Raw genomic sequence first — 14781 nt, 5'->3', positions numbered from 1 at the left:
AAGTTTGCTCTCCGACTTGAGACGCTCGGCTTTGTTCCGAGTTCGGAAGAATGAAGGCTTTTTAAGTGTAAGTATATTGGATCATATTCTCGTTGCTGTTCAGATGAAATGTGGCTTTCATTTGTTCCATTTGATATATTTAAATTGTTGCTACGGTTGAAGAGTGCTTTTAAAATGCCTCCTAATGCTTAAATCTGTAGTTTAAGTTATCTTAAGTAGGAGTCATATTTGTTTATAAATATTTCATTACCATTTACTATATTTATTTATAAATATTTTCTTTTATAATAATCGTTTAAAGTAATCTTTGGTCGTAAAAAGTTGAAATCTTTGTTACAAGGTAAATAGTTTTTTTAACGAAAATTCGTATACGTTTTTTAACAAGATGTGGAAAATAACTAGAAATTTTATTCTTAAAAATAATTTTAAAATATTGTATTTTTATGTGAATAAAATAGGACATATAAAAATAAATATACATTTCGGCAGCAGTTGTTATATTTTATAAAAATTGTGAACAAAAGAACGGTGGAGTAGATTCACTGGAGTTTACTTCACATAATGATTCATAAACAAATAACTGTAACAAAAGACTTTGAAGAAAACCTGCTTTTTTGAGATACGAACAAATAATGAACTGAATGCTAGACCTAGTTTTATAGCCTTGAAAGTATATTTATATATTTTTTTTCTAATTTATTATGAAATTATATTTATAGAGAAATATAATGTAAGAAGATTTAAAAAAATAAATTTTGAGTATCTCAAGTAACTACACTACGGCGTAGCAATTGTGTAGCAATGCTGCGACGTAGCACTTGAATATTAGTGCTACGACATATTATGTAGAATGAGAGTGGATTTACTTAAAATGAATACGAAATAATGATACATGATATAAGATCCTAAATTCTAATAAGAAGTAGAATAAAATATCGTATTTTTTTCAAATATTAAGAATAATGAAGTAACAAATTCAACACTAAAATACTGAACAGTTCATTGAAATATGCATATTTAACACGTTGTACTCTATTTATATCATAGAGTAGAGATATTGTGACAATAAAGATTCCATTTATTGCATAACATTGTATTTTATTACGGTTATCCTTCTGGCGGGTTGCCAGTAGCTGCCAGTAGCTGCCAGTAGCTGCCAGCAGTACATTTACTCCCCTGGGATTGAATTAAGTTCACAGGATTTTGTTATACTAGGATATATAATTTGTAACCATTTTTGAAAGTAACAAGCTCGCGAGTTATAAACAATTTTTCTTTATCTTTTTAACGATCAATTTATGTAAATTAATAGTATTAAACCAAGCTTCATTTCAGTCTTAATTGTATGAATTCTCAGTACGTCTACGAATTCATTTGTAAAGTGTCTAATTCTCTTAAGAACGGTTGTCTGAGATAACGCGTCGGAGCGCTTTATCTCGAATTAGAGTGAATTAGTGATGACGTCACCTGCCTGTTCCAACAATACAGATAGGTAATTGATATACAAGACTTTAAATCGTCGATTTATGTACCTACTAAGTTGTTATGATTGAACAAGTATTTTATTTAGAAATTTTATTTTTGATCTTAATAACTTAGTTCTTAACTTTCAGATAACTTTATAAATACTTTCCTCTATCACGTAAGATATATCAAGCCCTATTATTTTTTAACTTCCGTGATTGTTCTTTAAGTAAAGCTGACTACGCTTTCATCATTTTTATTAGAGTGAATGTAATATCCCGTCTAACTTTTTAATAAGTATTACAATTTATATAAAATAAAGAAGACATGGCAGTAAGTTTTAAAGTAATAAATTCGATTAAGTACAACACGTAGGGCGGCCGCCAAGCTGGGCTGCAGCACACTTGGCGCGCTGCCAAACTCCAAACTCGGTCAAACGCGTAACGCTGTCAGGTCGCATTCTTAAAAGTCGTATTAAAATTTCATAGAAGCTGCGGTTAAATAACTCTTTATTTAAGTCAACTCGGAGTTCAACTTAATATTTGTACCTAGAGTCACAAAATGGCCACTAAGAATAGAAATCTACACTAAGACTTACTCTTCTGAATGCGGTAGTGATCTCACGGTTAATCATTACATATGTTTAACGCAATTGCCATCAAAAAGAAACTTTTTGATAGTGAATCATGCTGGACCAGTGCGGGTTGACTTTACACATATCCTTGAATTTCTTCTCAGATATGTGCATCGCGATGTTTTCTTCACCGTAAGAACGTCGGGTATATGTACATATGTAAATGGAAAACATATTGGTACATGGCGGGATTCGAACCCAAGACGTGCAGATTACAAGTGAAGTAAAGCAGTAGTAATCATGTAAATAAACACTTCAGTCAATTAAATTGTCAAACACGTACAGGCCGAGGTAAGAGCAACGAGTTAATATTTAATGAAACAACAAGAGCTTTGAGCTTATTTGTTAAGAAAATACGTATGATGTTGCCAACTTTGTGTGGATAGTCTGTTAGACTTGGATTGCTTTGGAAATACAAAATACCTTATGTATTTAACATTAAATAAGGTGAAAAGAGTCGTAGCTGGATGAGAGAGAAACCTCTATAAGCGAGAGTCACTGTCCGGTCCCGACGGACGGCTTCCGTAAGCGAAAACCTCGGGATAGGGAGAAACCTCTAATAGTAACAAACTTCGCAGTTCTATGTACTTTCGCTTATCCAGGATCCAGATGTTAATTCATTATATCAGTAAAATTATATTTACAGTTAAGAATAAATAAAAAAACCCGCAGTAATAAATTGTGGAGTCAGTAAGGATAAATATTTATACGTTGAAAATGTAAAAAGATCGAGCTTGAATTATGAGCCTCGCATTTAAATGAAGTTGTCCATAAAAACAGGACGACTTTAAACGACTTTCATTCATCATCTCCGAGAAAACATCAAATTCCAAAAGATTTTAAATTAAATATAAAAATTATTTTCCCGTTTAAAAAGAAAATCCAGTAGCGTTTATTAAAATAAATCTTGAGCTTTCCAGCGAGTGAAAACTGCATCCGTCGACTGAACTACTCTAAACTGCAGCCTGAAAAAAATATACATAAAACTAAACAACTCACCCAGAAAGTTCATCTTGCCTCACGAAGCACCACCGCTTAACAAACCCTACAACCTACTAACAAGTATCCATAACAAAGTCCAATATAAAAATATATAATTCTTTTTTTAATTGAGCACCAATTCTTTTACTACATTAGAGAGTTCATGATACGTATCGTTACTGCTAGGAGCAAGGAGTTAGCGTATATTACATGATTGTCGCGGGAACACCGTCCATCGCGAGCGGCAGACGGCCAATGCTGTTTTGTCGACGCGACGCCTCTATTTAAGCCGTGGCGGGTACGCTCTGCGACACGCACACTGTGCCCCTCTCTGTCGCCACGCGGCACCTCACTCACACATGCGCACTCTAAGTGGGTGCACTGGGGAAATGGGGGCGCCATTGTCAATCTTAAATGGAAAAGGAAAAGTTGATTCGCGTCAATTTTTTTTACTTCCCTTTAATGACGCTTGTAATTGTCGATATCGGTGGTACTTTGAAATTCAAAAAGCTCCCTGGAGACAGCTCTATGTAGTGGCCATTAGTAAAAATTGGGATTCCAATGAATAGAAATAAAAATGCGTAATTTATCGATGGAAAAAAAACGTATAATTCTATGTACTATACGATGAAGCTTCGATAAATAAAAGGAGTAAGCAAGAAAAATGGCACACATATTTTAGTCCCTTTTAACGCACACTTTGGCGGCGGCCGGTGGGCAGAGTTGCGCGGTGCGCGTGTGTTACGTAAGAACAAAGGGGTCGCCGACAGGGGGCGTGGCTGCGTGCGTGTGTGAGTGTGGTAAATCTTTTATAGGTCGATGCATTAAGTGATTTAGTATTATAGCTTGCATTTGACACAGACTTTCGAAATATACGCATTACGGCGTTGCTGAAATAAACTTTCAGGTTTCACATGAAATATTTTTTTAAATATAATAATTGAATTTTATAAAGAACTTTTAAAGAATTTTATTGAAGGTTTTGTAAAGTTTTGTCGCTCAAAAACAATTTTTATTGTTCATAAAATAGTCAACTTCAAGAAAATGTAAAGTTATAAATACATTTTATATTAAAGTTATAATTTAGCGGTGAAAACCGTAATTTTATTAATATACCTAAAATTTGTACCATATAGTTAGTCGGAGTTCGTTTGATTCATATATAAAATAACTTTAGGCGATACAAAATTTTAGTTTGCAAAAAGTTTAATTAGATTCCATTAAATGTACATTCTTTTTATTTCTGAATACATTTCTTTAAAAAATTATACCAACCCTTTATTTTTAAGCTTCTTTTAAAGTACTTCAGTCTCTACTAATATAATGAAGAGGAAAGATTTGATTATTTGTTTTCATTGAGTAGGCTCCGAAAGTACTGTAGTGATTCGAAAAATTATTTTACTATTGAGAATCTACACTATCCCCGTGTGACCTAGGCTAGGCTATATTTACTACTAGATTTTTTAATTTCGACTAAACCGAAACGTTACGTTATTCTTGCAACTCTTTCTCTTCTACGTTTGCACATTTAAAATTACAAAAAACGCAGAAATCAACTCAAAAGTTATAGAAAATGCAACATAAATACACTAATAATATTTTAATGATGCATTGAAATAAAAGCTTTAATATAAGAAAAGTTTATAATATTTCCAACTGAAAGTGTTTGATAGATTCAAACACTAAAATATCGCAAGTAGGAAATCTCCAGTTGTATTGAAGACAATATGCATAAGTGATTTTCATTAAAATGTACCGCATTTAATATAATATTCAAATGAAGTGTCTCTAATAATATGAGATAGTTGAGAGCGCGTGACTTTGCTCGCGGAATGCTAATGTCAGTGAAAGAGAGCGAAATACGAATAATTGTGTTTGTGAGAGTGAGAGAAGAGACTTCGCTATGCGAGCAATTCGAGGGTAAAATTGTTTTCATTGCACGCATATCAAGTATTTTACATATTTATTATGTCTTTGTGTGAAAATGTTTAAGTTTATTTTTTATCTATAACAACGTAACAGATACTAAAGGAACTGTGAAAGTAGCGCCAGTGATCGAGAAATTGAGGAGTAAAAGATTAGCGTGGTTTAGATATTTTATGCGGAGAGATGATTATGATGTAAGCAAAAAAGTGTGAATGTGGATGGCTACAAAGGTAGAGGAAGACTAAAAAAGTATAGAATGACTGTGTGAAAGAGGATATGCGTAGGAAGGGAATAGATTCGGATATGACGGCTGATAGAGATGTATGGAGGATAAGCACATACTGTGCCGATCCTTCGTAGGGATAAGGGCAGGTTTATAATGAATAACGTAACGGATACGTTAATTGTTAAATTAAAAATTATGATAGTTTAGTAATTAGATATTAATTTAGTGCTGAGATTATCAGGATTATAAATTATCAACGTGAGTACAAAGATCAGTCACCTATCAGCGATCCCAGTAACTCGATATTTCGACCAAGTGCATGGGACTAAGGTACGGTAGGTCTCTTAATGTAAAGTTTAAAAAGAAACTATTTACTAAGAAATGCATTACAGAATTTTGCTCATCAATTTCTAATATTTCTACATAAGAGCTTGTAAAATTAAAAAAATGTATGCAATTGAAGAAACAAATTAAAAAGTGGTACAGCACTTAAATAGAAATAATCAACGTTGAATGTGAATAGAAATTGTTCAATTAATGATATTGAAGATATTTCATTGAGTGCTTTTTGTGAGTTACATCGTTGAAGAGAACTTGACTTCATTTATTTCCTACATTTCTATAAGAGATTAGTTCAAAACTAATGATATTCATTTGCTCATTTAACATACTATTCACCGAATTCAGTTACAGTCACTAAGGACCTGCCTAAGTGTAGATAATGGCAACTGTGAGTCGGAAAGTAAAGGCATAATTTAGTTTAAGCCAAGTTATAAAATCAATAACAGTAATACCAATCTTCGGATATAATACCAGAGTTTATTGCAGAGATCTTAAAACCAGTTTTCTCCTCCCACCGTTTTACGTATCATAAAACTTTACATCGGGAACTAGTGGGTAGTTAACTAAAGAGTTATTTCTATAAACTGGAAGCACATTCGATCCCACTTAAAAATAGAGCCTAATAAGTTCTTGAGGGAACTGTACATTACCGTAAAAATAAAAGTTGAAACCTCGTATGCTACGTTTGCTATTCTCACAAATTGTCACTTCAAAGATTTGGGGTATACCTATTTCGTTCATTCCTCTGGTTTATGAATGTTCTATCCCTTTTCGGCACATAATCATCGTTGTAAGGACTTAAGTGATTTCAACAAAGGGTCGGATTTAGGGACGCGTGATGGTAATGTTAAAGATATGAGTATATCAGGAATGTAACCTACATTCCTAACTATAAAGTATTCATAGAGTCGTAACAAATTTTTCTTAGTCTAATAGAATTGGAGGCTTACGTAGTAGAGAACATTCATTTTGTCTTTTTCTATTTATTGACTTATCAATATTTATTATAACTGTTATATTATTTATTACTTGAAACAAAACTAATAATATTATTTTAGTTAAAATTCAACTAAATTATTAAATTAATATGTCAAAGCGATGAAGCTGCTTCATCGTAGCACACGCTACGAGAATTTATTTAAATTATAAAAGGTACACTATTACTTTATTTAATAGATATATACACAAAACTATGGTACCTGTAACTGTAGGCATTGTCTATTGCTACCATAGACTTGAAATTATCTTAAATTAAAAAAATATTTGTAAATTTTTGTGACGCCTTAAATTTTCTATTTGTATTAAAATTCAATGGAAATAATATTTACTTCTAATAAGAAACTCTTTCTAAGTTGAGCTAGACAGACTTTAGCGTCCATTTAAATGTAAACTGCATGACATTGTACGCTTAGGATACTACGTAAGGAGTTCCGGCGCGACATAAAACCTCCACGTTCAAGCGGCTAGCTCGTAGCAGGCCGTAGCGGGCTGTAGCGGACTGTAGCAGGCTGTATAAACCTCCGCCGCCACTCACACTTGATTTCATTTACAATTCATTTGATATACTTAGCGCGGGGTCTTGATGGACAGTAGGGTTGCCAAATATTTTTTTATAAAAATATACTATTGCTCGCTCAATTTTGATGAAGATAAATCTATTAAAATTGTGAGAAATATTTATTGCTAGCGAAAATCGGTGCTTTAGGAGGACTCACAATGAGTTTCGACGCTATCATAATATGAGATGACATATCCTAATTAGAAGAATCTATCCATTGGTTTTAAAAAGTAACTTTCATCCCTTTGAAGGTTTGTTATTTAAATAAATACGTTAAGTATGTTCTTGATACCAATGAAGTACTAAATGAATTCTAAGATATTCGGATATATCCCAGGATACAAAATAGTGCTGACTCATAATTAATGTTATTAATTTAATTGATATCCTAAAATGTAGCGTACGCCATAATTCGCTAACATTTTGTTTAAAACTTAAACAAAATCAAAATACAAATGTGTCAACCCTGTTCTGGCATATGTATGTGGAAGGCAAGTGGTCCGGGGTGAATATGTTTTCTTATTGCGACCCCCCGCGGACGCACACACCCCACACTCCCCGCGCATATCCCGCATACACTCCGCACCGCTCCGACGTGTCAACTGCTAATGCATTGTTTGTTTTTGTAATTAATATTATTTTTTATTCGTTCTTTAACATCGTAGACAGTTTTCGTAGATCGTTCGTAGATATGAATGAAATCAAATGAATTTTTTTTATTGTAAATTACATTTACCGAGGGCTGTTACCACGTTAATAAATAAATACATAATACAAAGTATTACTATTATTTAAAACTCATTTGACATATTAAACCTCACAATTATTTAAAGAAACCTCGAAAGCAAACATTTGAACAAATATTTGTCTCGTTTAAACAAACCTTTTAGAAATAAAAAGGCTTACGTGCTTTCAGTAAAAGGCGTTAAGGCGAAGTGCAGATTGAAAACTAAAGGGGGCGCTGTAGGGTGTTGTATTAGCGTGCATTCACATTGCAAATCAATTTTGTTCTGTGTTATGTGGAGAGCTTCCCCGGGTCACTTGTTAGCTCTGTAATTGACGGGCTTTTAACGGAGAGTGGATGCTGATTTATTTCCCTATTTCGTTGATAAATAGTTAATTGATATATTCGATCATATTATTTGTAAGGATGTTGATAATAAAGCTTTAAATATGTTATACTTATTCTTAAAACACGTAAAAGAGCTAAGCTTCTAACGTTGTAACGTTTTAAGTTTGTATACTTTTTTTAATATAATTACGCAACAGTGAGGCATAAAAGAATTCTAGTTTTATATTCAGGATATAAAAGATATTAAGTATGCCTATTATAGTGTAAAATTTAAGTTTAATTTCAAGCTGTATCCGTCGATTTCAAAATACAAAATGCAACCATGAAAACCATTAAAAATATGGTTTGTAACTATAATTTAAAAAAGCAAATTGTTTAAAGTTAAAACTAAAACTTTAAAGGCTTTGTTTAAAATTTAAAATGTCTCCCTACACATGTAATAGAAGGATATCAGACGTCACCGCAGAGCCTGGCAGGCGACAAAGCGTCCCCCACCTTTCCCTGTCCCCTGCCTTGCGCACCACGTTACAGCTATCTTGACAAGGGAATATAAGAATTGGAATGAAATTTCCAACATAAGGGTCTTTGAACCCGTTCATTTTAAACGTTGGTTTTGACATTTCATAGGATAAAGAAGAATGGAATTAAAACGTTTCGCGGTACGAGAGACTACATGGAGGAAACAACATAAAGATAACTTTAGTTTAAAAACTGAAAGTAGCAATTGCACTGAAAAAGAAATAGATAAATAAGAGTCAATTCTTTTATAATCTTAGTAATATTAGAAATATGAATCTTTGGATGGATGGATGTTAGAAGGTATCTCTAGAACGACCCTATGGATCTCGCTGAATTTACCTAATGTAGAACATAGCCTGGAAGAACACATAATAATTAAGTTTATTTTAATACCGCGTGGACGGAGTCGCGGGCGACAACTAGTATTATAATAATTAATTTCTGAAATATCTTTATATTAAAGATGTAGTTTTTGTTTTTGTTTTCTAACAAAATCATGCTTAACGTTTCGAAGCTTAATTAACTCGAATTAAATAGCCACCAGTATATAATAGAAATTATATAAATAAACTGAATACACACACACACACATTGTTATTTAGATATTTATTTCTGAATTGCAATTGTAGTATAAACACAATTCAAAATATGAAAATCAATTTCACCGGAAACTATAAAGTATCATCATTTTTCCAGCGAAAACTTTTTATTGTGCGATCGGAATTTATTCGTTAACCTATATCTGATACCGGATGTGAATTCGACTAGATCCGATAGTTCAGTAAATCATCCATTGTTTTAGTTTCCGTCGAAGTCCACTTCCGATTTAATTTACTGTTAGGTCAATCGTTGTTTATTTACCATTATATAACAAATATACAATGATACAATTGATATTTGGTATAGTCCGTTGGAAATTACATCATGTATCCAATATTGTTAATTCTGCCGTCCGCGCTATATTAAAAAAAAACTCCTTTAGACAAATGTTTACATGTATCCTATTGCAATAATCAATAAGGTGTTTTCCTGTAAGCCTCCGGTGGCATTTACATGGGGATACGATTTTTCCATCTGCCGAGAGCCGCTGTCCATCTAAGCCTTGATTTATCACGCGTTTGCGAATACCTCGTTAAAATAAACCTTATTCAACACAACATGGATTTCGTGTTTTGTTAATAGTCATTTGTTTATTTAAATATTTAAAATCGAATTTAGAACTTGTACACTGTACACGTTGCATTGTAAGATTCAACACGTGTAATTCGAAAATGCCTCATTGAAATGAACTATAGTAAATGTTTTTGGTTTAATTATATACGAAAGATTAAAGGTCTAATAGTAATATGTTTAACAACACGTGGCACGACAATGACAACACAGTAATAAACAGGAAAGTGTGCACATAAATATGTTGGACATCAATCTTCTTAATCATAACATTTGTTCTATACCTTTATATGAACCCAACGACCCTTGAACACAATGCCTCACAAGTGACTCGGGAATTAATATGAAGGAAACAATCGCAAACCACATTTAATCTGAGACATCGAAAATTGTACTCTATCCTCACAACTATAGAGATCATATTTCTAGTTCAATGAGACGTGTGATGTGCTATTTCATGCACGAACGAGTTAAACATACATCATGATGACGTCACAGTATTGTATATAAGAAAATTAAATGCATAACTTGATGAGAATGAGTTAACAAGATTGAATCTAATAAGATTATTGCATGTGCCAGCAATTTTATAATAACCAAGATTATCTGTATTACATTTATGTAAAATATTTTACAAAATCATTATTATTTTTTCCTTACGTAGTGTCGGCATAGTATGCATCTCGTATTCTTCCATACATTTTTATCAGCCATCATATCTGAATCTATTTCTTTCTTTCATACAATCCATCCATACATTCAAATCATCTTATTACTTTAGAAATAAAACACAAACGCCCCGGCTTCGTCCGGGTGACATAAGATATTCATCTGATCTCTTTACCGTCATATCAGTAGCCCCTCCCGATGATGTCCAAGTCATGAAGTTAAAACTTAGTAAAAACGGCCGAGTATTGTCCCCGAACTGATTTTTTTATTTATATTTCTTGTTTCTGATTGAGTACGCCGTCGCGTCGTTAACTTTAGTGATCTCCAATTCTCTTATACATCATTTTCAAAGGTTTAGCCCACACATAGGTCGAAAAGGTCAAATTTAAAAACGTTCAAAAATACGATATTTATTCACGTATACTAAACTTTAATTACAGTGAGATATACCTAAACCATTCTATTAGAAATCTTATGTTATAGAATAAATAACATGAATAAAAACTGAATTTAAATCCGTCAGAATAGAAGCCTTCGCGTCACAAAAAGCAACTTTGTAAACATAACATCACAATATTCTTGATATAATTAACTTAAGATAATTAAGGACCTTTTCTTATTTCCACTAACGATCACTCGTACCAACGTTATTGATGCCCGGTACAGACCGCTCAGAAATGATTGAGTGATCTCGTTCATATTAAATCGCACCCTAAAGGGTTAATGGACATTACTACTGATGTGTTGCCTTTATTATCTAATATTATGATTTAATATCATAGTAATTATCTTATTTACTATATAACCAAAGTAATGGTACGCTTACATTGTCCTGCGCCGGACGCACCGCACGAACACGCTACTGATTTTAGGTTGTGTTGTACGATTTAACATAGCGCTGCGTCCATCATACGCATACTTACCTTTATATACTTACCTTAAGTCGACATATCGGTACCAAATAAATTACTTAAATTTGAATATTTTAAGAAGAACTTAGTCCGAAATACTAGAGTGCGTAATGGCGGTCAAACGGAAATTGTGAGGCGGCCATCTTGTGACCGGAATTGCGACACCTTAGAGGCTTCATCCATTGACTTCGGATTCAATGGAGAAATGAAATCAATTGGCCGGTTTGCAATCTCTTAGTGAAGGCAATTGTGAAAGATTTAGAGGTTAGTCACAGTTTGTAGTAGTTGGAACGGTTTATGTATTTGGGACACGAGTATATAAGTAGAAAGAATCACTAATGAGAATGAATGTGATAGGATCGCTTTAAATAAATTATCTTAACACGTTCGATTCTACTACTATTTTTACCTATGGGAAGGAACTGGCTAGGCAAGTCGTACTGAAAGTATTAATCTTTGCTTGTACCTTTTAGTTGGAGACCTGAAAGATTTTCTAGAATAGAAGACGATTAAAGCAAACATCTATCTGTAAGCTAAAACACACACATACTTGAGTAACACATATGAAAACACACGAAACATAATACTTATATGTTGAATTTAGTAAACACATGAAAAATAGTGTTGCCAGTCCGCATCCCTTTCAAATTAAATAGCCAATCCTTTTACACGGTAGCGCTAGAGTCTAATCAGTATACTGACCTTACAATATATCTAAACGAGGAACCAAAGCGCATCATCCATATTAATCTGAGGCGAGCGGCGCCGGGCTCATACATATGTATGTATGATTGTGAAGCAGCGACCTCCTAGTTAACGCTCGCAGCCTATGATTGATTGATATCACTGCTCTACATAGCTCGACATTACATAACTCTTTTGACGTTTTAATAAAAAAAATCTTCTCGTGTACGAACTATAATACGCTAGTTGTCACCCGACTCCGTCCGCTTAAACTTAATAAATAGCCTATGTGTTCTTCCAGATTATGTTCTACATCTGTGTCAAATTTCAGCGATATACAGTCGTTCTGAAAATACCTTGTAACATTGATCCATCCATGCAGACATTAACATTTATATTATTAGTAAGATTAGGTTGTAGACTGATAAATTGGAGTAAAAGAAATATTATCCATGTGATATATAATATTTTTACAGCATTTAGAAGATTATTTTCAATAAAAAGAAAGGCGAAAGTATGTAAATCTTTATCAAAAATAATAGCAGATCTATCTCTAGGATATTAAATTATATTTGAACTTATAATAAAGTGGGGGAATAATTCAGAACTTTTAACAATCGTTCTTTTTAGAGTTGAAATTTAACGGTTGTCTTCGGATTTATAAAATTTAAAGAACTTCGATTTCGTCCCGAGCAGCGGTCGACGAAAACTTTTACTTGGGTTGGTTTCTACAAATTTTATATCAATAATTCTTTGTAAATTATAATCATAGAAATAAAATTAGTTTTTTTATTCAACTATGTATCGTGAAGCGAAGTCGAGTTATAATATAATATATAAAACAAATATTGCCACTTTTTAACACTTAAAATAAATATTTTCTTGCAAAAGCAATTTGAATATTGTATATAATGTTATAAATCTTAATAATTTAAAATTTTTGTATTAAATCCTCTTTTGTATCGCGAGATATTCAACCTTTGGGAAATGCTTAACGAAACTTCTTAATACTTTGAAGATTAGCTTAATTCCTCGCCCAAAAATGTATCAAGACGTTTAAATCCCGCCTTTATAACTACAATGTTTTAACTAAAATCCATAGCTAAGCACAGATAATTTACAAATGCATTTGTTATTATAAGATTTTGTTTGTTGCTTTAATGTGCCGTAATAAAATAAAAATGAATCGTTAATTAATCGCGAAGTGTTATTTAGTTTATAGTTAGTAGAAAGTGATAGTTTAGGGAAAAATTGTGAAAATAGAAATTATAAATAATTTACTGATCTAAGTAAAAATATAAAGTTCAAGTGAAATCATGTTCCTTACGAGGGAGGCTATTGAGGTCTAGGGGCTGAGGGTTGGGGGTGGGAATTTCCTTCCCCTTCAATTCTTCCGCGCTCATCGCCGCACTCGGAGCACTATTAGGAAAATTCTGAATTATTGCTCGAGTAGTACTGCGCTCTTGTCTTGTGGTTGTGTGGTACAAGGCACACGAGAAAGGATTTCAAATGTTATATTGCTGCTTTAACATGTTTACTCATAATTCACCATTTTTGTAATAAAATTAAAAGTATTCTGAATTAAAAATATTAATATACAGCAGACACAGCTCAAGATAAGTGTCTTTGTATCGTTAAGTTAGTTTTAAGACGGAGAATATATATATTTTTAATAATTATTGTTAAATTATAAATGAAATTAAAAATAAAATATAATCATAATCGGCTTAAGAAATTCATAAGTTTATATTCAATTGTCTTTTATCAAATTGTGACGATTGGTCTTTTAAGTATTCAAACATCCGCCTCAGCTTATGCCCAGCACCGGACAATCGCCGCACTGAGCGTAATGCGGTGTGAAAGGGTGGATCGCTATCGCGCGTGACTTGTCCGCAATCCGCACTGTACCCCGTGCGACACTTTATTATAAAAATCCTGTGACTCGACATCCCAAGTACTAATAAGTCGCTCATAGAAATGTCTCTTTTAGCGAGTAGTACTTAATGTTTGAAACTGTTTTAAAATGCGTATCTTACTAGTAGAACCAATGTTAATGATATGTATAACAATATGTTTTTTAAAACTAACTTAGTGTATCAGAGTCTGATACAAAATTGTTTATGTCGAATAAAAACTAAACAAAAATTAGGACGACCATACCATATCAAGACCTCACTCCATAACTCAACTAAAATAAATAGAAATTCATTTAAGATTATTCAATTAGAAACATTTTCTAAGTTCATAAGCGAAAAACCCTCGTGCCCACGTCCATATCAACCTCAGGGTTTATTACAGTCATCCGTCATCCCTGAGGGATGTACATGGGGTGAGGTGGGGAGGGGGTCGTATTAATTACCTCCACAATTAATCACCCGGCCCCGAGACTAAGACGGCGGTGTGATATGCTTTATATTTGATTATATTTTTACATTGCAATTAACTAATTATATAGCTTTTCGACTTTTCATAGACGACTTATTAATTAGTCAAAGAATTAATTAAATCTATTTATTTTTATATTTACATATATTTATCCGAAGTTCTTATGGTAAAGGAATACATAGGGATGCAATAACATATCTGCGAAAAATTTTAAAGATTATGTGTGAAGTCAACTAACCC

General features: G+C 32.8%; 1 protein-coding gene across 5 annotated transcripts in view; it reads right to left on the bottom strand.

The window, feature by feature from the left end:
• cpx (synaptic transmission protein complexin) overlaps positions 1 to 14781 on the bottom strand; it is a 127911-nt gene that overhangs the window by 31023 nt on the left and 82107 nt on the right. The window contains exon 1 of one of the 5 annotated variants that reach the window (XM_013310115.1): positions 3098 to 3320. The exons of the other annotated variants lie outside the window; for them this stretch is intronic. Within the exon in view, the coding sequence (XP_013165569.1) occupies positions 3098 to 3110 (13 nt within the window). The 5' untranslated portion in view covers positions 3111 to 3320. Of the gene's footprint in view, positions 1 to 3097; positions 3321 to 14781 lie in introns of those variants that run through there. 5 annotated transcript variants of the gene reach the window in all.

The sequence above is a fragment of the Papilio xuthus genome, unplaced genomic scaffold (genome assembly GCF_000836235.2).
Source record: "Papilio xuthus unplaced genomic scaffold, Pxut_1.1 DF827756.1, whole genome shotgun sequence".
Taxonomy (NCBI): domain Eukaryota; kingdom Metazoa; phylum Arthropoda; class Insecta; order Lepidoptera; family Papilionidae; genus Papilio; species Papilio xuthus.
This window is presented reverse-complemented; position numbering and strand designations above follow the sequence as displayed.